The sequence below is a fragment of the Polistes dominula genome, unplaced genomic scaffold, assembly GCF_049000335.1.
Source record: "Polistes dominula isolate Pdom_NZ unplaced genomic scaffold, Pdom_raw_medaka contig_373, whole genome shotgun sequence".
Taxonomy (NCBI): domain Eukaryota; kingdom Metazoa; phylum Arthropoda; class Insecta; order Hymenoptera; family Vespidae; genus Polistes; species Polistes dominula.
This window is the reverse complement of record NW_028300899.1, coordinates 968,765-992,152: the sequence shown is the minus strand read 5'-3', so window position 1 is coordinate 992,152 and position 23,388 is coordinate 968,765. Positions and strand designations below refer to the sequence as shown.

General features: G+C 30.7%; 1 protein-coding gene across 13 annotated transcripts in view; it reads left to right on the top strand.

Annotated features, from left to right (window-relative positions):
- The window catches only part of LOC107064846 (trace amine-associated receptor 9), a 71,112-nt gene that overhangs the window by 23,011 nt on the left and 24,713 nt on the right, over positions 1–23,388 (top strand). For 11 of the 13 annotated variants that reach the window (XM_089179329.1, XM_089179328.1, XM_089179327.1 and 8 more), the window contains 4 exons: positions 141–371; positions 1,096–1,546; positions 4,843–4,968; positions 16,332–16,448. In XM_089179329.1, coding sequence (XP_089035455.1) covers positions 1,310–1,546; positions 4,843–4,968; positions 16,332–16,448 — 480 coding nt within the window. In that variant the 5' untranslated portion in view covers positions 141–371; positions 1,096–1,309. The remainder of the gene's footprint in view (positions 1–140; positions 372–1,095; positions 1,547–4,842; positions 4,969–16,331; positions 16,449–23,388) is intronic. The other 2 variants (XM_015318042.2, XM_089179330.1) reach the window with 2 other exon arrangements.

The window sequence follows — 23,388 nt, the reverse complement described above, 5'->3', positions numbered from 1 at the left end:
TATAAATTAAAATCAACGAGCATTTTTGTTCTTCTTTACAAAACTATTATTAAATGTTTTTTTTTTGTTGTCATCAATTTTAGAATTGTTATTTAATGACAAAAATTCATGTTATTTTATTGTTTTGAATTTGAATTTAGAATTCGTCGAAAGTTTCGTTGCAAGATGCAAGGGGAAAGGGAAATGCGTGAAATCGAGGAGAAATGGAGTACAATTGTATCTCATCGAATTGGTGCCTCGTGAGTTACGATCGACGCTCCCGAATTAATCCATCGTCTAAGATCATCGTTACCATTATCAAAGAGGACGATGCACGGGAGCGTTGCCGATCATCGAAGGTTCGGTTTTACCGGACCGTCTACTTGAAATTGGTACCTATTCAATTTACATCCAATTAACGAATAATTAATTATATACCAATTAAACTGTTGAACGATATATTTTATTGAATATTTGTATTGTGTACACACATTTATTACGTAAAATTATATCATCCTAATTTTGCAAATTTAATTGATTTACACACATTATGGAACTTGATTAAATTCATTTATCAAATAATAGTATAAACAATATTCATCGTTATTTATCAAAGATAATATTTCATTTGTATCAATGGAAATATTGTATGGATGTTCTTAAGTTTATTTTTTAATTATACCACGTTCTCGCGGTGTTATCTTATTTTTTTTTTTTTTTTTTTTTGTTCAAAAGATCAGTTGCGAGGTCTGATCTTTTGAGATTGTAAACCCCCAAAATTTATTTTTTTTATTTCATTTCATTTATTATCTGGCAATATTTCTATTAAATTTATCAATATGTAATTTAATTATATAAATTTCTTGTAGACTAATTTACATAAAATAATATATATTTATATTATATTTTACAAATGGCCTTGAATCATTTACAAAATAAACGTTACAAATCTAAAATTCAAAATTAGATTTTTCAGTAGTTTATGATCAGTCACATCCCCTTGGTTCGCGACAATAAATCAATCAAACATTTATGTAAGATTAATTCATACATGACAGTCATTTAATCGAAATTTAAACATAGATTAAAAAGATGTATTTGACGAACTTTTGTTAGCAAACAGGGATGAAAGGGTCAGAAGACATTGGAGAAGGACACGTGTCTTGCGTAGAATCAGGAAGAGAAGGTCTCACATTATTGGAAAGCAACCAGTCGAAAGCGTCGTGGAAAGGCGAACACCTGTCGGCGGTGGTGGTGGTGGTGGTGGTGGTGGTAGAGGAGGAGGAGGACGACGACGACGACGAAGAAGGAGGAGGTGGTGGTGGTGGTGATGGTGGGAGGAGGTTCGAGGATGGAAAACAAACAAACGATTCTACTGGCGCCGGCACTCAGCAACAGCAGTTGCTGGCGAGCCGGCAACTCCGAACCGATTTGGACAGGACCAGGATTTGGGGAATTGTTACGTGCAGCTTTGATCTTGGTACTCAGCCTTGGTATACTTTTTGCTAATCTACTCGTTATTTGCGTCATCAACAGCAGACGATATAGCAAATACATTCACGCACAGGTGAGTTTCATATTCATTTGATATTTATTTGTCACAAAATTTGTCTGTCAATCATGTTTTCATATTTTCTATTGAAATTTAATTATTTTTTTAAAAACCCTTTGTTATACTATGAAGTTATTTCTCTTGGTGTGACAAAATTATTTTTATATTGTATTACTAAAACAAAGCAAAACAGTATGAAACAGTTTTATTCGTAAATTGCATATTAGGCTTATTTATCGACATTGTCGATATGCAATTAGAAAACTACTCTTTTTTTTTATTAAAAATTAAAAAAACAATAGTAAACTGAGTATTTAAATTTTAATATGAGATATGAAAATCAGAAATATTATATGACAGTGAGTGAAGAACAAATTGGAACAATAATTATAGTGCATAAGGGTTAAATATAAAAATTAATATATTAATAATGATTTTATTATTGTACTACGAATCATAAATTATAGTATTGTCTATTTTTATTCAATCCTTTGTTTTTCATAATAATAATTAGCAAATTTGTTTGATAATTTATAGGGATATTTTAATACTGTCTATGTGAGATGATTATCCAGTGGTGTAAAAAAAAAAAAAAAATTTATTGAATTATTTATATTTTTATGTTATTATATTAATATTTCATTTATGTAAATAATTCGTATTTAAAATCATTGTTTTTTTATTTATTACCGTTTGAAGAATATTTTGTATAAACGTTTTGAACAGTATAAAGATGGTGAAGGATACGATAGCACTCTGTTCGCGTTTATGGAAAAGATTAAAATGCAATAGGATCGATAGTAGATAAAAGTTATCGAGGGAAGGGAAGAGAGAGCGTATTCCTTTCATACCTTTTAGGTCGCATCTATATACCTCTGACCCTTCCATCAATGTTCCTGTAATCTTTTCGCGTTACCTTGATAAAATATATATACATGATATTCGCGAATACTTGATTTAAGAGAATATTAAAATGCAAATTAGTTGAATATACATGGTGTTCTATTTTGAACAATTTTAATAATCATTAGTTTCAAATTAAATCGATTAGAATATAAATACCATATTCAAAGTACTATAATAAATGTTTTATGGTAAATTAGAAATAATGTTGAACATCTAAATGAGAGAGGGGTAGAGGTGGATTTAGACCGCGTGAGCTTCATAAATCAGTTCTGGTAATCGAAAAGTTCAAGTTAAATTTATTGCGTCGTGGCGGTGTGGTAAATCAAAAAATCTCATATCGATGTAAACGAAGAAAAACGATATCGAAGGGTTTAGGAAAAGGCGAAGGTAGAATCCATTAGAGAATTTTGTCGCGCTTTTCTCGCGTGTAGTAGTCGCGTATTTGTCTTACTAAAGTGTCCTTTAAATTGTTGTTGCTTTTTTTCATGGTAGTGGTGGTGGTGGTGGGGGAGGTAGATTTTTAATATCATTGACATAGATGTAGACATGTATCTACGTTTAGTCAAATTTCTTGATCAATTTAATACGTATGAATTGTAGTACTTAATATAATATCAAAATTTACGAAATAAAAGTTTGTCGCACATCTCCAATCTATTTTGTAGACTTTCGATGAAAACATTATCGACTTCTACGTATATATTTAATACTTGTACGTAGATGTGTGTTGGACAAGTATCGATCACTCATACATAGACACTAAATTAATAGGAAATCCGTATCACGTAATTCATTCGATGAAGTATAACGTATAGTAAGGGTAAGATCATCCCAAGTACTCCATTAAAAAAATAGACGTAAAAAAATGTGTAATTTGATAAATAAAAAACAAAATTCTATTATCAATAACTTTTTTTTTCTGTTCCATGATATTCGAAATATCTATAAGTTTTTATATAGAAATAAAATTAACCCCATTTGGGTAAATTTGACGAGTGGAGACACGTCATCTGCTTACTTGGGTATTTTGTTTTATTTATAATATTTATTAATATTTAATAATTAAAATGTTGTTGCAAAAATAAAAATATATTCTACGAATAATTAACTTTTCTTATAGAATTTGTCTTAAAAATTATCTTGTTAATCGTAAATCTCTTGTTAATACTTTTATCTTTAATAGAAAATATTTATTTAATAATTTGCAAAATATTGTTAAATTTTTTTCTTTTTTATGAGAAATCGTAAATTTTTGGGAATAAAAGAAACAATTGTTACGTTGTAAATTTGTATTCGTAAAAAAAAAAAAAAGAAAAAAGAGGATTTATTCGCAAAGTCGGGAATTATCCGTAAACCCAATTTTTGTTTTTTTTTCTTTTACGATCGATGAATTATATTATTCTGTCGAATTCGAAAACGTTTCCTGAATCGTAGAAAAGTTCTTGCGGTCGATGGTAGACAGAGGAAGATACGTTTTCGGTGTGCAAAGTCCTAGGATTTGGTTGAATTCGCGTGAAACATCAAGTTTCGTTTCGTACCATTGGACAAGAATTTCACCATCAAATTTACGTTAATTGGATTCAACATCATCGATTGGACACGTCTATTCGTATTGGTTTGGAATTTCGTATTTTTTTTTTTATACGTTCAATCATTTCCCGATGTTATTTTTAGAATTATTTAAACATTTTTTTGTTTGTTTTAAATTCGTCCTTTGATTTAATACTTTTTTTTTCCTTTTTACCTTTTAATCAAAATCATTATTTACATATTCCTATAAATTTCAACTTTTATATGGTTTATCGTTTTACAACGATTTTTTCAAAAAATTAAATAATATTATTAAATCTTTTTCTTCTTCTTAGGATTTTGTCCTGTTATTCCTAACTTCACAGCCTAAAAAGACTATTTTGTTAGTTCCATGAGCGATTACTTTTTTTTTTTACCGAGGGTAGGTTGCTAGTCTCACCCTCGAACCCTCCTCCTTCATCTGGGCTTGGGACCAGCTTGCTATTAGCTTAGCTATTTTATCATTAAATATAATATAAAAAGATTTCAACTATTTCTTAAATTAGTCAATTAATATCTTTCCTTTATTTTCCTCGAAAAATCAAGTTCTAAATAAATTACGTATAATTTAGAAATTGTTCTCAAATGTTAATTAATTAGAAACTTCTTTTTTCTTTCTTTCTTTCTTGCGAAACAAACAAAAAAAAAATGATATTACAAATCGATGCTAGGTGACGTTGATAAAACTTTTGTTAAGGAAAAGGAAGTTATGATAAAGTTCAAAAAAAAAAAGTAAGAAAGAGAAAAGAGAGAGAGAGAGAGAGAGAGAGAGAGAGAGAGACAAGCTATCAACGAGAATTAGACTGATCAACAGGTTTTCTTAAACTTCATTATAGCCAAGATATCTGCTGACAAGTTTAGCGAGCAACGACCTTGCCATCGGTCTTTTGGTGACTCCTTTTGGCTTTTTACCGGCGGTTTACGGATGCTGGCCATACGGTGAAGTCGTCTGTCAAATTCAGGTAATTTTCTACATAATTTTATTATCATACAATTTGATTTATTTTTATTTCTTTACAGCTAACGATATCAACGAATTTCCATCTATTTACTCGTATATTTTGGAAAAACACCTTTGGTGGTAGTACGAACGATTTATAACTTTTGGTGTCGTTTAACAAAGTCTCTGTTTTTTTTTGGTTTTTTTTTTTGGTTCTTCTCTTTCTCTCTCTCTCTTTCTCTCTAGCATTCTCGCATCAAAACTCACACGTATCATTCGCATCTGTGGACGAGCAGCTTGTGAAATAGTATCCCCCGACACGTTGTGTTACGAATGATTTGTATTCAACAAACGCTTGGCATAAAATTAAACGTTCGCGAGGAGGAGGAGGAGCATCACGCACCACAATATGAGACTCTTTAACAACGAAACCGGGTTCAAATTGCGCTCGTTGCAAGATGTTTACATTTTACTTCTACATACACACACGCGGTTAAATCTACTTCATTATAAATTATTAATGCGTGATATAAACTTTTCAACGGAATAATATACATACATGCCTACCACACGCAAAACGTAATTGTATAGAAATTGGAATAAAGTCATTTCTAAAGTTGTAACAAAAAAAAAAAGCAAAGAATAAGGAAAAAAGAAAACAATTTCATCGATTTGATCTATCTCGTTGAACGTTAACCCTTTACAGAATACGATATAATTGGTACTCAATGAAACATACCTTAATCTGCGATTCGTAAGCTCTCTCTCTCTCTCTCTCTCTTTCTCTTTCTCTCTTTTTCTCTCTTTCTTTAACTTTCTATGGTATTAACTAATTAACAAGAGATTCCCTTTGATCTCTCGCAGTCTACAAATCGCCAAGTATCGATCCTCGACTCTACTACCACCAATAAATGATACTAGACATTTCTGTTTCTATTTTTTTTTTTTTTTTTTTTTTTTTGAAAGCGTACTCGTTTAAATACTTTATTGGCTTTTACTTTACTTTTCTTTCTTTTTCTTTGTTTTATTTTGTGTGTGTGTGTGTGTGTGTGTGTCGAAAATTTCGTTCGACATAATGTTTTTTAAATTTCCTTTTTTTTTTTTTCTTTTTATTCGGTTCAAATCGATACACGTTATCGGGTCGAAAGGCAATCACGTTATGATTGGACAGGTAATGAAACGAAATGATAAGATCAGTCTCTCTCTCTCTCTCTCAATTAATTGGGAAGTTCAAAAGTTGTTTATCGTACGGACTCAACAACTCACGAAAATGAGACCGATGAATTTCGAACAATTAATTATTGCATCAATGAATGTCTTCATTTTGTATTTATATTAATAATTAATCTTTTGAAATATCATGAAAGGATGTATATATATATATATGTATCGTTTTCCATTCATTTGTTCAAATAATTTTATAGTAAACATTATTATTATTTTTTACAACAATTTCCAACGAAATTATTTGAATACCTACATTTGTCATGAATTTCATTTTCTATCATTTCGTAATATGTTGTTTTTATTTTTATATTTGTTTTATTGAACCTTAATTATATTTTACTAACATGAATTAGTATTCTTTACTTACTAGGTATAATTTTATCAATCTTCATTAATAAAGTTAATAATAATTGTATAAGTACAATGTTAATTTATAAGTCAATAAAATTGTATTCTATATCACAAAACACTTTTGAGAAAATGACGATTGATTTATCGTCGTATGCTTTTTAAACACATTAAACATAATAAATCATAAAATATCGAATTGAAATAGAACGGGAAAATGAGAAACAGATATACAGTATCAAACTACATAAGCATGAATAAATTTTAATGTAAATATTGTAGATTTTCACTGTTAAAATTCTGCTTTGGCGCAAAAAGGAACGTATTCGCGTATTGTTTGATGAATTTGATTAATGAAAAAGGTAAAACAAAACAAAACAAAAGAAAATAAGAGAAAGTAATATTTTATCCAAGTGATGATCATTTATAAAATCGTTCCGTAACTGCGTGTACAAATTTGAGAAGAAAGTACGAGAGAAAGGGAAAGGGAAAGGTGGTTTTAAAAATATTAATTAAACAACTGAACAAAAATCTCGAAAGTTATTTTCAAAGTGGTGCTGCCATGGTTGATCGTGTCGATACTATATTATCATAGTATGGGGTTTTTGGTATTAAAAAATGCGTTTATCGGTATAACGAGAAGCGGTTAAATCGAAGGAAAAAGGAGAAGAAAATTGCTAAAAGAAGAGCCCTCTCGACAAGGTACCGCACCTGCTTGATTGTATTTTACGTAAAACTTGAGGCAACTCGGTTCGGTGACTTCCTAACCGGAGATCGAAGAAAAACTTGAATAGCAAAAGAGGGAAAGAGAGAAAGAGAGGAAGAAGAAGAAGAGGAGGAAGAAGAAGAAGAAGAGGAGGAGGAGGAGGAGGAGGAGGAGCTCGAGCGAAAAGGAAATTATTACGGGCAGAAACTCGTGGTTGCAGTTCCGGTACTCTCATGCCACAAGTTCCAAGACTTAGCAGCCAACGATGGCGAGATTATCGGTTTACTTTCCTCTCAACGATAATCTCATGATGCGTCTTTTTCCGTTCTACTTTTTTACGTGCAATCTAATTACTAATAAATTTTCGTTTTTTATTTAGTTTATTTTTTTATATTATTTTTTTTTTTTTTTTTTAAATATCTCGTAAAGATTTCTTTTAAAGCTTGCTTTTTTATCAAAGGAATAAATTTATTTGGTAAACTTTTTCCAAATTAGTTAATTTTTGTCGTATATAGTAAATAGTAGGATATATTTTTTTATATACATCCTAATGAGTAAGATGTAATAAATATAAGTGAGAAAAATAATTTTATTATTTTGTTTTTTTCTTTTTTACATGATATTCTTGAAAAAATTCACTTTAATGTAAAATTTATCTCAGATGATATTATTAGGATAAAAGATATCGTTGACGGGACGGTCTTTGAGTTGTAGCGAAAATTACTCATAAAGTTTAATATATTTTCTTTTTTATATATAAAAATATGAACATCATATTACATCATTTAATGAGGATAAGTAAAAAATATATATATATATAAATGCAGTAATCTTTTGAAATTCTCTTTAATGTGAAATCTATTAAGTAATATAGTCAGAGATATCTCGTTGAAAGTTAGATAAGATGATTTGTTAGTTCATATAAGTACTTATGTATCTAAAAACAAATTAGAAAAAAAAAAGAAAAAAATATATATTTAATTCGATACTAGAAAGAGAGATATCTCGAAGAAAATCGCGATATCGTTTGTAAACGAAGTTACTAGCTTGTAAGCGGAAATAACGTCGCGGTACTCGTGGCCATAGTGGCGGCACTTTTGCTCGGATATCGTAAATCACTTCTATATCTCTGACGACAAATCACGCACTCTCGTTCTCATTCTCTCTCTCTCTCTCTCTCTCTCTGTTGCATTCGCATGATCCTGGTTGGTAACGTTCCAACTACGTGAAAGAGGAAGAGAACGAGAAAGAGAAACATGCATGGTATCGATCGAATTCGATTCAATTTTCATCTAATTTTTTTGGTTTTGTTGTTTTTAATTTTTCATCAATTTTAATCCTTACATTTGAATTTAATTTAAATCGTTCGCTTTATATATATAATGCATAAGATTTAAAAAATATATATATATATATATATATATATATATATATATATATATATATATATATATCCATATTTCATATATCGAAAATTGTTTGTTTTCATATTATTACGAAATTTAGAAAAATTTTCAACGGGAATCGTAATTACATTGAAAAAGTTTCGGAATATTTTATTCTGGAAATGTCTCGATCACGATTTACTTTCGAAAAAGGGGGAACAACCATTTAGGGACCAGTCATGTCGAAGTAGAGCTGCTCCTTCTCTCATAGTAGAACAATTTCATAACAACTCGTTGAAGGAGCTCAGTCTAACGTAGAGCAGCCAATCTTCAGATTTATTCACTCGGAATCCTTGAAAATATTCAGGGTAGGTACTCGTTTCAATCTCTTTTCCCTCTCTTTTTCTTTCAAATTCTCGCGTTATTTTTCAAAATCGATTAATATCTTAGAAAACCGTGCATAACTACTACCAACCACTACGTGGATTAATCCACGTATCATTGCGTTACAATTTTTATATTATTTATATTCAACCAAAAGTCAACCTAAATAATTATATAAACAATTTAGGAAAAAAATGATCCTTGATATAAAACATTAAACAATAATATTCATAATCATTAACAAAAATCATACTTTTTTTTAAACAACACACATTTTTCACATTACAAAAGTCTCTTCAAACGTAAATTCTAATGAATGATTTTTATTCAAACATTGATGAATATTCTAATATAAATATAGACCGCGTTAAATTTGGTGATTCCTTTATTCAAATGTAGAAACATTGAACATTCAGTTGTGTTCATTCAAAGATGTTCTCGAAACACGATGTGCAGTTTAAGAGCGAAAACCGATAGGTGCAATGACGCCGAAACGGATTTGCAAAGGCGCGTTCTTCTTAAACGATTGGAAACTGGTGGTGGTTTGGAGTTGCAAGATACAGAGAGCAAGAGATAGTTTAAAAGAGAGAGATTGAGAGAGTATTAGAGTGAGAGAGAGAGAGAGAGAGAGAGAATGGTATCAAGGTACAGACTCGTATATCTTATATCCAGGTCGGTAGGTAATTACGAAAGTTGTCGGCTTGGCGGTAGATCGAGTTGACTTTGGACGAACAATTACGAAACTTTGCAAGGTTTTGGTTACTTGTTGTCGTCCTGACACCAGTATATATGGGCTTTATATCTGAATATATTAAGATTTCAAGAGTGAGAGAGAAACATAGTAAAAGATAAAATATAAGTCATACGTTGTCGATCGAACGATTTCGAAGCTTTCAAGCGTAAAAAGCGTGTCGAAGAAACAGCTTTCTCCTCTCCTCTCCTCTCCACTCCTCTCCTCTCCACTACTCTTTATTCTCTCTTTTTCTCTCTCTCTCTCTTTACTACGAACGAAATGCAGTGACGAAGAAGAGATTACGTGACTGAAAATTAAAAGCTAAAGTTTTCTCTTGCGAGAACGATGCTAGTGCGGGTTTTATTTTTTTTTTGTTCCCCCCCCCCCACCCCGGAAGCATTCCTTTTTTTTTTATTTTTTATTCTTTCTTTCGGGGTTTTTCTTTTCTCTCTCTCTCTCTCTCTTTACTTTTTTTTTGTATTTTTTTTTTCGCTCTTTTATTTATCGATTCTCTCGTATAAGTCTCGAAACTCGTTTGCTCGTTAGCGGGACTTTGAGTACTCCTAAGCGGATTCGATGTAAAATAACGACGACGTTTTCGAAGTGAGAGAGTTAGAGAGAAAGAAGAAAGAGTGGTAATGTGTTGAGGAATAAGAGAAAGAAAAAGAGAAGAAGAAGAAAAAAAAAAAAGAAAAGTAAGAAGGGAACGAGGAAATTACACGTTCGTTAAGACGTTCTCGTAAGCATTCATTTTGAGTCAGGAGGAAGCAATTTTTCCAATATGTTTCACGCTTAATGTACTCACCTCCATCCCCCTCCTTCCCCCCCCCCGAAAATTCATCTTCCATTTCATTCATTGTACATTTTATTTGAATAACATTTTAATGTTAACAAGGGGAGTGATGCAAGGTCTTGCTCTCACGGATTTTGTTCAAATTTTATAGGAAACATAGATTTTGATTTCCCTCTTTACGAATATTAATGGTTATAGAGACAACTACTCAATATTTTTTTTAGATATTTGCAATTAAATATGATAAATAAAGATGCCGTTTATTCCTGAAATTCAATTCTCAATTCTCAATTTTCAAATTCCAAAATAATATACATATAATATTCAAATATATGTTTATCGTTGAATGTAGCAGCAAGGTGAGATGTAGTAGATGTTTGTTCTTTTTATAGTTCTTTCTTTTTATTCCTCTCTTTCTCTCTTTCTCTCTGTCTCTGTCTTTCTCATTTTTATTTGTTAGAAAACAGAGAGTGTAACAAACAAATTCGAATAAAATGGTGAAAGAAGAAACCGTTTGAGATTACACAACGCAGGTTGCACTGCCGATGATATTTCATCGTGAATTTTTTTTTCTTCTTTTCTTTTCTTTTCTTTTGTTGCCCTCTTTCTCACTTTTCAATAGTCAAGAGCAATCACTAGGGAAAAAGAGGAAGATCGAAGTTGAAAAAGGAGACCGGGTCGACCGTTGCTAGAGCGTCGAAGAAATGGAAAAATGGAGGATCATGAGAAAGGGGAAAAGTCTGAAAAGTTTAGCCGAGTTTTCTACACCGTCTCGTTACGTCCTTTTATCTATGAACAAAATCGCTTTCGGGAAAATATACTTCTTCAAGAGCGCGTTACTCATTCTCTTATTTGATTTCAAATGAAAAGAAAGAGAAAGAGAAAGAGAAAGAGAGAGAGAGAGAGTATCGTTTTGTATCCATTTTTTCTGAAATAGAAACTAACAATAAGTCAATTTCTTTTCTTTTTTTTTTTCTTATCTTTGAAAGAACCCTTTTACTGACAATAATTCTTTATCGAAAATTAACCCTTTGATTGTGACGTGCTCTCGAATCAATCCATTAATATTAACGGCGGGTGTGATTTTCGCATGTCAGTCGCTACGACTGTTTTTCCATTCGACTACTCCAACCAAAACAAATAAAATAAAAATATAAATTTAAAAATATTTTTTTTTATTCAGTAATTTTTTAAGCTATTTTAATTTAATTTCTTTATTTTGTGCATTCCTTCAATAATAATCGATAATTTAAGTGTAAAAGAAAAAATACAAAAATTTATAACTGTAACACAGAGGTATAATAACTTTAACAGGATATTTGAATAATTTTACACCTAATTATAAAAATAATAAAATTAAAATGTAGACGACGAATTTCAAATATAACAGCAATTAACTTAAACGACATTGAAATAATTGCCAATATTTAATTGCTATGTTACATATCACAATAAATTCCATGTTAAATTAATCGGTAATGCAACGATAAAGGTGTTATAGTAAAAAAATACAGAGTTCCTATGTATATTTACGTCTCTACATTGACAATAACTTACTCAGTATCCACGAGTCAACTCTCACACGAATACTTACAAATTAGGGACTCGTCTGGAATGGAGGTTCGTTTTGTGATCCACTTGACAATCGTATAATAAATAGAGAAACGAGAAGAAAATAATTGAAAAGACCAAAAAAAAGAAAAATGATCGTAGAAACACGTATAGTAAGCTAAAGAAAACAGACAAAGGGCTTTTAACACGTTCCGTGCGACGTGTACCATAAATGGGACACGACATTTTCATGTAAAGGAGTAGTTTAGTTCATTCAAATCCTTGTAAGTATTGTCCCGTTTCGATCACATTCCTTTTTATGAAAGGGTCAAAGGGTTTGCTTAAATATGAGTAAGTATTAAATTTGTTTGTGATGAAAATATTCGGTTAAGGTCCCTGAGGGTGTCTCGAGGATGACTAGAAATGAGGTCAGTTTACCGATCCTTCTAACTCCTTCAGGTTATCAGACTTTTTTCCTGGCCAAAAGCCAACGGTCGTCATGGTAACCGTCTCTTAAACGTATTCTCGTTCGTTTTTTTTTTTCTTTTTCCTACCCATTGCCACCTTCCTTTTGCTAGTCACTTTATGGGGAAAAAAAAACATCGTAGTTACCGATTTATCGAACTCAAAATGTGTCGCGTCTTGTTTTTTTTTTTTTTCTCTAAAGATTACTCGTAGCATTATATTTAACGTATGTATTTTGATTCCTTTCTTTTTTTTTTTTTATTTAAAAAAGAGCGTACTTTAAATTTAAAAATGAGGAATAAAGATAAAAAGAAGAACTAAAACGTTGATTATTATTATAATTTATTTATAAAAAGATAAAAGCATCTGCCGAGGTAGATTTGAAATATCTTCACAAAAAAAAAAAAATGAAATAAAGTAGGTGAGAAGTTGAGAGCAGCAACTTTTTCAACGTTGTAGTAGTAGTATATCGAAGTTTCGAAAGACTAATGGAGTACGATGAAATATTCAAAATTATGACTGGAAGACGATTTACACATTTTTCAATTTATGCGTTTTATTTATTTTTTTTTTTTTTGATACGTCGTCAAAATTCCGAATACACGTTGTAGTACTTAAACTACTAAGTCATTTAAAATTCTTTTATGCGAGAATATAATTATCTAAAGTACGTTGTACACGCACACAGCACACACACACACACACATATACACAGGTCATCATTTCGAGTATAATCCCTATTCGAACATAGTTTGAAACAATGTTGTGGTCTTTTTACCGATGATGAAAATGAATTATTCTACTGGATTTAGCAAAGTTACATTTACGTGGCAGGCAAATAAAATGTCTACAATGTGTTTCGGCCTGCTTCAATTTTCCTCGCGAGTTGTTTTATATTCGAGATGGATGGATTTGAAAAAAAATTGCTTTCTTGCTTTGTTTAGGTTTTCACGAGAGGATGATAAAAAAAAAAAAAACAGATGGAAAAAGATCCTTCAAATTCGAGATATGAGACATTTTTTTTTTTTTTATTAGAGCGTATAAAAATATAAGTTTTTTTTTTTTTTAGGTCAGCGCGCAAATTATTTCTCGTTATTTTCTTTAAGAATTGTATTTCATTGTTTTGTTTTTATACATTCATGGGAGCATTGAAAATGTTTGATAAATTATTACGCAAGTAAACGATTATTATTTTGTTTGTTGTTAATTTTGTTACGTATTTCGAAACATTTCGATCATCTGAAAGATACTTCATGGAGTAAAGTATTAATATTACGAAGTAGGGGATTACTCGAGATATTTCGAGATTATTCGTAGATAATATTTTCTAATTCGTAGGTAGCATTGTTTGTAACAACGGGGACCGTCACGGTACTAGATTTCAATTGCACGGAAAAGCCAACATAGTTTCCCGACACAATTCTCCGGGTTTGCCTATCCTGACAGCTTGTTTTGTTCATAACATATGTATATACATACGGTTGGACAACGAATTGGTGTTTGCCGAAGCGTGTGAGAATGAAAAATGTGAACTCATCGAAAATCATGCGAGCCAACGTTACATTCAACGATATTCGAGGATAACAACAACAACAACAATAACAACAAAAATGTGTCTACGTTTCGAAATAAACAAACGAATTCGACTAATCTCTCAATGATTACTTTCAGTTATCTTCTTTTACCTACGTCATAAAAAAAAAAAAATTAAAAAAAACAATCCGAACGTTAGTCTGCTTATAATCATTTACAATTTTTATTAATTGGTGGCTATGTTTTCGAGATATAACTGTATTAGTAAATATCAACAATTTGAACAAGAATAGTTGACCTATTAGAATCTACGATATATCTGTTGGTTAGTTGCTTAATTACATTATCGAAATGTGAAACCAATAAAGTCGATAAATGTCTCTTCCTAACGATTACATAGCAGAAAACGATTTATTTCGTTTATTTATTATTAAATGAATCGAGGTTTTAAATGTAAATTACGAATACTGTTTTGAGGCTAATGAATTATTACATTTCATGCACATACGTGATTTTAAATGATAAAGCAATAAAGAGAGAAACAGAGAAAGAGATAATATTTCAATAAATATGATTAATTTTAACCGAATCCAATAAGCAAATATGATCGTTTAAAAAAATGACTATAAAATTAAATTTAATTAAATATATATCTAGCATTCTATTTGTTTCATTTCTTTACCTGAGTTGCTAATTGCTGTAATACAATTATTGACACCTTTGATAATGACTAATATAAAATCGCGCGTGTGAACTTCGCGCGTATATATTTACTGATAATTACTGGATAATGTATAATAGTGTTAGAATTTGAATGTGTAAATATGTGTATAGTATTAGAGGTTAATTCTAAGAAGATCAATAGGGTGTTTTCTTGTCAGTCTTCTTGGGTAACAATAAGGTTTGAGTAACAGTTTCCTTTTTTTGCGAGGCGGTTAATGTGATTAGAAATTAATTACATTTAATTAATATAAAATTAGTGACAAGGATAAGATGAAGCAAGGTTTACTTGAAAATTTCACAAATTTTTTACTACATAAATAATAATCAAAAAATATATATATATATATATATGTAATACTACGATAAAAGCATTTTCCTATAAAAAATAAATCATTCCAAATGGGTTTTATAATCAAAGAATAAAACATTTGAAACGTAATATTATTTAATCATTCAATTATATTTATTCGCAAATGAAAAGCATGAAAATATGAAAGAAAATATATAATTGTTCTGAACATTTATTCAAATATTTTGTTTTCAAAATTGTAAATTAAAAATAACGTAATGTATCCATTAGTGATACACATGTATCATAGTTTGAAAAATCATGAGAGATGATAAATAATAAATGCAATATAGATGGAAGAAAGGATTTACAGATAATCCAGGTTTGTTACAATCGGAGTACTTATTAGAGGCGATACATCAATATTAATCAGATTATCGAACCACAAATCTAATTCTCATGATATGTACATACATTGGTATACTATACATAATGTAATATATGTATATACATTTAGGCATGAATCTTGTAACCCGAAATAACAATTCTAGTACAGATTTCGTATCACCGAACACGAAATAATTCGTAATGCGTTGAGGCTTTCATGGTTAACCACTGTGTATTATATCTATCCGCCAATTTGTATGTAACACAATCATTATTCAACTATATACACGCGTGTGGAATACGCATACCTTTAGATTTGTTTACATTTACAATTTATATTCACAATTTAATCATTTACACTCTCACTTTTAATGAGAAAATCTCCCTCAATAAATACAAAAAGATTTTTATTAATGCTCGTTCCTTATACTGTTTTATTTCAATTTAAGTTCTCAAATGTTGAACATTAATTATTTTAAAAAGGAGATTTAAACTTTTTCCCTTGGTAAAATTTCCATAAAAAAAAAAAGAAAAACTAAAAATGAACAAATATTAAATCGTCGTATGATACGATCCGTATATATGAGTCGTTATTAATAAAAAAAGGTAAAATATTTATGAATTTTAAAATTAAGATTAAATGCGTTCATATGATAAGAGAGAGAGAGAGTACCATAAAAAAATGTACCAATTTAGGTTTGAAATTTGATTAGAAAAATTTGTAAAATAATTAGAAGAAGAATAAAAAAATGATAAACATATAAAAAAAAAAAATGTGAAAATTCGATGATCTTGAGATATACATAAAATCGTAAAAATATCTCTTATATATACATTCTCAAAATGAATGTTTAATTTCAGGCACTTCTTAGAGGCGCCCTAACCCAACAAAGTGCGGTCATACTTGTCTGCATGGCAATCGACCGTTACGTATGCATGCTGCACCCTCATCGTTATCACAGGCATTCTTCTAAAAAGGTGAGACCTTAATTCATCCACGGACGTCTTCGTTTCCCTACATCGATAATTTATTACACATGAGATTAGATAACTAGCTACGAAAATATTAGCTTCAGACGATGAGCTTGTTTTTTTTCTTTTTTACTGTCCTTTGCTTTCTCACTCTTTTTCTCTTTTTCTTTTATTATTATTATTATTATTAGTATTTTCCTTTCAGCTTCGTTAGATCGAACCTTCTAATAGGGAACATGATTAATTACTACGCTAATTACGCTAGAGTTTGGTGAGAAATGAATAAAAAAAAAAAAAAAACAAGACAAGAAAAACGGTGTCGAAGGATATAATGCAATTTTTATTAAAAAAAAAAAAAAAGAAAAAAAAAATAATCTCGAAAGTAAACGACTTTTTTTTTTTCATCGGGTTTACTTATATTCGTGTATTTTGAAAAGTTATTTTTATTTGTTATTTTTATTGCAATTGTTACGCATCGCTAATGAAGAGAATGCGCAGGAAGACTATCATTCATTTGGCCGACACTTGGCAATAATCCACGATTCCGTAACGATTTTACGGATATACACTGAGGAAATTTCTGTGCCAACCGACATAGTTTTCTCTCGTCGCCTAGGCTATGAGAATTTCTTTTCCTTTTCGACTTATTTGTTTTTATTGTTTTATTATAATATTTCACAAATTTATCGGGGAAAAATAATCGTTCGTTTTTGTCATAGAAAATCGTTTGTTATTATCTTTGCGAATTAATTGAAATTTTTTATTAAATTCAAGAAAAATCAGTTGTTCGTCAAATAAAATGTATGAAAGAAAATACAATTCGAGTATCTCAATTTATTTATTTATTTGTAGGTATTTTTAAATATTTCATTTTTTTGTAATTTTGTAAGTAACCACCTGCGGTCTTGGGAAATGAGAATAAACCCTAAGTAATAATCCCTGTTTGTCATAAAAGACGATTTAAAAAAAAAAAAAATGAAAAATATGTATCAGTTGTAAACATTTATTTACATACATTATTCACATATTTTAACTTCGATGCATTAATATTTAAATAAATTGATGTACTATTTAATTGAAATTATTCGAATTGCATGTTAAATCATAGTTGAATTCAAAGTTATAGTAACAAATGTTTCACATTCAATCCTTTATACAACTCACATATCTTTTATAAACCTCAATTTTCATGTACTAATAAATCTGAACAATCAACTCCCTCACATAATGCACGAATATTTCCACAACGCTGTTTTCTTTCACTTATTAACACAATTTTTGATACGAAGCAAAATAAAATTAATAATGATAATAACATTATAAGTAAAGTTGAGTGTGTATTATTACGTAAGTGGGTGACCTCATAGTACAAAGGATAAATTCTATACTTTTAAAAAAGAAAATATATATATATATCATCTATCGCATCAAACAACGTTATCACGTTACTGTCGCTTCGATTTTATCGCATCTATCAATCGATAGTCAAGAAAACGATAAGAACGAAAAGTAGAGGAAGAATAAGAAGAAGAAGAAGAAGGAAGGGTGAATGAAGCGCGAACGTTTTATCGATAGTTTTGTGTTATCAATCGAAATTCCAAGGATAGTGAAGGTTAGTTCAGTATAGTTGGGTGGTGAAAGGGAAAGAGGGAAAGGGGATGGGTTTGATCGCCGGTGCATTGAACGAACGAACTAACTCGACAATGGACAGGACGCGTCGTCAACCGCCTTGAGCATAGATCGAGCTTTCACGTGACCTGATATATCCACCCATAAATGCACTATACAATCCCTAAGCTCCTCATCTCTCGTAATCGTGCTTTCCATTTTTAAAGCTCGGAGGTCAAAATAAGGTGGTGGTGATAAAAAAAAAGAAAAAAAAGAAAAAAACTGATCAAAGACGAAATTGTTTTGGTTTTTTTTTCTCTTTTCATATTTTGTTTACTTGTCTTTTTGGACGCATCCCTCTTTTTTATTTTTTTTTAAATATTTTTTTTTCTTATCGTTTGTAATTTTCTTCATCCTTCATTCTTTCCGACTTTTCTTTTATCCAGGTAGGTATCTACTAACACGAAATACTTCTTTCATCACGCGAGAATTCGAATTGTTCTGTCTCGTTTCGCGAAATATCACCTTTCTCGTTTTCCTTTCGTTCCTATTGCCAAGGGAATTACCTTTTCTCTCCTGCGTATGGGGAAGAAGATAGAGAAACGAGAATAGATAGAAAGATCGTTGAACCTCGTTCGTAAACAATAAACCTTTTTCTTGATGAATTCTTTTTTTTTTGTCCTACTTTTTCTTTTTTTCTTAGCCATTTTTTTTGCGTTCCGTTAGATAACGAATTTCGCCCGTTGAAGATAACAATAATAATAATAATAATTATAATAATAATAATTAGTGCTTATAATAACAATAGAAAATATTATATAAATATAATTAAACGCGTATATCTAATATTATATATTATTATATCTCAGATACCACGAATGATAATATTTTGTCTTATTAAGTTGAAATTATCATTGTTAATAATCGAGTAGAATAGTCAATTCATTTTCGATCATCCTAAGTCTTTGTCTAATCGTCTGTCTATTATACGGTCGTCTCTACTTCTCCACATATCAGCGTCTATTCGTCTATTCGTCTATTTTCTACTCGCCTATTCGTCTACCATCTTGTAGACCAGTGGTTCCCAAAGTGAGCAATATCGCACCCTTGTAAGTGATGAAGCGGTCCAGGGAAGGGAGGTGATGACAGCCACAGGTGAACTTTCACAGTCGGAAGAACATTGTCGAGTCAATTCGTACTTTATTAATATTATCATAATTTGTTTTTACTTAATTTTGTTTTTCCTACTTCAAGCACGTCCAATTTCCAATGTTCAATTATATTTTCCATCTCTCTCTCTCTCTCTATCTGTCTCCCTTGTTCTTTTGCTTTCTCATTTCTTAATCTGGCAATATTTCGTAATGGCGTATTAATTTTACAGTCGAACGCTTTGCTAACGAGCGTGTGAAAATTTAGAACGAACGACGAGACATGTTTCGCGTCGAAAGAATTATCGAGATATTTGAGAATCGATATGTGAGAAGAACAAGAGAGAGAGAGAGAGAGAGAGAGAGAGAGAGAGAGCTAAAGGGGGAAGGAAGGAAGGAAGGAAGGAAGGGGCTGGGGGATGGGTGAGAAGAATTGCAGAAAAAGGTAGAATCGACGGTAGTGGTATCAGGCAAATTGATTCGCTGTTCAACATGAGTCGAACTAGTTCGAAGCAACGGCCTGAGAAAATATGGGGGGTTGTTCCTACCACTTGGCTACCCTGATTCCTCTTTCATTGCGGTTACTCTACTTCCGTCGTCTCGTTCCCAGGAAACTCTAGGATCGATGATCGTTAAAGAGACTTTCGTAAAAATAAAAAAAAAAAAATAAAAAGTCTTTCGTTGTCTCCTGTAACACGTGTTACAGGAAATTCCTCGGTGGAATGTTAATGGTAAATTTTCGAAGAATGTTATGGCTTAACTTTCTCGATTCTCACGATAAACAACACTTTTTTTTTTTTTTTTACCATCGTTCGATCTTTCAATGTTCTTCGTTGTTCTCGTTTACGTTTAGAAAGTTTGTTTTGTTTTTCTTTTCTTGAAATATATTTTGTTAAAAGTTCAAAGATAATAACAATTGTTTAACGATAAATTTTGATCGATAGGTATATATTGTTTTTAATTTAAACTTATATATATTTTTTTTCTGCAATTAAATGCTGATAAGGGAAAATTTACTATTACGTTAAATAATAATAATAATAATAATAATAATAATAATAATAATAATAATAATAACAATTGTAAGATAATCAAATAATATTAAAAAAAAGAATTGTACATTGCGTGTAAAATTTTAATTTTCAATATTTCACGCATTGACGATGCAAATTATTTAACACTATATCTATTAGACAAATTATATTCTTTATCATTGAATACTGATGACAATATATTTACTACTGAACTTTATTAAAATAATTATCCCTTACAATGCATGCAAAACTTTTAATTTAATTTTAAATGAAAAAAAAAAAATATCGCAATATAGTTAATGTTGAAAAATAGAAAGAACAAGGAATTCGAACAAAGTAATAATTAAAATCTTGAAATGAAATCATTCAAAACAAAAAACAAAAAAAAATAGAAAATACCTCTGACGAGGAAAAAAAAAGAAGGTTCCTAGTTATCATATTGCGAAATTACAAATCATCGTTGTTCGTATCACGTACGCCATTTATCTGTCCGTTCGTCGAGATCGTCGTGATTGAACGTCGATTGGCCGTAGAACGCACAGCTCGTTAGGATGAAAGGGTGGAAAAAGAAAGAAAGAAAGAAAGGAAAGAAAAAAAAGAAAAAAAGACAACAAAAAAAAAGATAAACGAAAGGAATAGTACACCGTGTATAAAAGAGCAGAGTGGTAAGGAGGAGAAGGGGGAGGAGGGGGAGGGTGGATTAGAGAGAGAGTTAGGGGGGGGTGGGGGTTCGCAAAAGGAACACTCCGTCGAATAGCTGACTCATGCCATCCATTCATTCCGTAATTTTCGGCCTATCAAATGATCGGCCTTTCTAGTTCAACCCTCTCTTCTTCTTCCCTCTTTCCCCTCACGCCCTCATCTATTTTTATCTTTTTTCTGTTTTTTTTTCTTTTTTTTTAAGCTTTTTCCTATCACTTTATTTCTCTCTTTTTTTTTTTTATTATTTTATTTTATCTCATTTTATTTTTTTATTTTATATATTCTTTTTTTTGTGTTCCCTTTCTTTCTTTTCCCACCGATCATCCCATTTCTTCTTCGTTCCTCTTCTCTATCCTTTTTTTGTTCCCTTCTTTCTCATTTTGTTTCTTTTATGTTTTTTTATTTTTTTTTTTTTTTGTTCACTTTTGTGTCCTTCCAACCACCACCGACCCTTCGATTTTCTCCTGAAATAGAAGCCTCTCACCTTTATTTCGATTGTAGGATTTTCTAGGACCTCTCACGAATCTTCTTCTTTTATCTTCCGATCTTCTACGACGGTCCTTGGCACCACCGGTAAATTCGATCATCGCCTCGATCACTACTTTAATCTTCTCTTTCTCTATTTCTAACACTTCATTTCGTTTTTTTTTTTTTTTCGATGAAGTGAGAGCTTGATTCTGAGAGTACCAAAAAAATAAAAAAGAAAAAAGGAGAAGAAGTGTGAACAATCTTCATAGATGGGTAAAGTGGATTTCTTTTGATCTTTAGTATTTTTTTAAAACAAATGTCGGAATTTCAAAAGTGATTTAAATTTTGTTCGAAGAAAGGAAAGAACGAAGAAGAAAGAGGAGAATTTATTTTTGATCTTTTTCTCGTTTCTGTAGATAAAAAAAAATAGACGAGAAGTCGTTTATTAACGAGTGAAATAGACAGATGTAAACGTCTTAAAATGTTTCTCGAGATCTTGAAACATAGAAGGGAATATATGATCCTTTCTTCCTCCCTCCCTTCCTCCCTCCCTTCCTCCCTTCCTTCCTCCCTTCCTTCCTTCCTTCCTGCATCCTTTATTCCTTTCTTCCTTCCTTGATTCATTCCGTTTGTTGCGTTACATTCAGCCCGCATTTATCAAGGAATGGACTACTTTGCACCTGTCCCGCATTAAACTACAAAATCGCACTGTAACCTACCCTTTGTCTTCACTAGCTTTGAATTACGCGCGTTAGATAACGGTATCTTATCTTCGGATTTTTATATACGTCCGGATTTAGATATTTGTAAGAATTACATCAGATAACGTCGATAATAGGAAAAAAAAAGGTTTCATTAATTTGCCTATTGTAATATATATATATACATATATATATATATTATTTAATTTAATTATATATAATATTTAATTTATACTTTGGTATATATAAATATAAATATTATTATTATTATTATTAATTGGCATTAGTAACTCGAAAGTTCATTGCCGCAAATACCAAATCCCGGGGCCATTGTTACCGTCCCTGAGCGCAATCCTTCCATTCACGGTCTTCGTATTCTATTTCTTTCAGATCCCATAAATAAATATAGAAATAAAATGTATTGAATTTTATCGAAATTAAAAATGTATCGAAAAAAAAAAAACTAGGATTTACAAAGAACAATATCACAGAACAGTGATTTTAACAAAACAGTGGTTTTCGATAACAATTTTAGCTGATTCATTTGATGTATATCTATAGTAGTAAAGATCTTGAAAAAAGAGATACTATATCGTAAAATAGAAGAAAAAGTAAAGAAAAAGTAAAGAAAGAGAGAGAGAGAGAGAGAGAGAAAAAGTTAGAAGATAAGAAAAAGAATGTAAGTTCGGTACGTTAGGGAATCACGAAGAGGTTTCGGAAAAATATCGGCCGTCATTCGAACGAGGGCACCCACCCTTTTCGAAAGGAGGTGGCCAGAGTCAATCGTCGTAATCTCGAAGATACTTAACACGTCGAGAAATCCGTGCTCGTAAAATCTATCGTCTCGATAAAAGTAACTCGTCGGGAAAACTTACAACGGTTAACCGGCAAAACCCCTTCCCGAAGGGCGGAACCTAGATAAAGTTCTTCATTTTTACGAAATCCCAAAGTACATATTTTTATTTTTCAATGCTGATTCATAATATTGATCAACAACACATTTGACGATTATCGTTTTTCAAATATCATATATTAAATTGTCTATTATGAAAAATATTTAAATAAATATAAAACAATATAGAAAATCATTATAAACTTTTATACAGGATGTGATTCATAGTTATCTCTAATATTTGTTAATCATTTTGATGGAAATTGGAAATACATTGAACAAAGAAGTATACAAATCCTTATAAAAAAAAAAAAAGAAAAAATATGTGAAAAATAATAGCAATGTTGGTTGAAAATACCAACACTACTTGTTATTTTCTTATAACAAGTAATA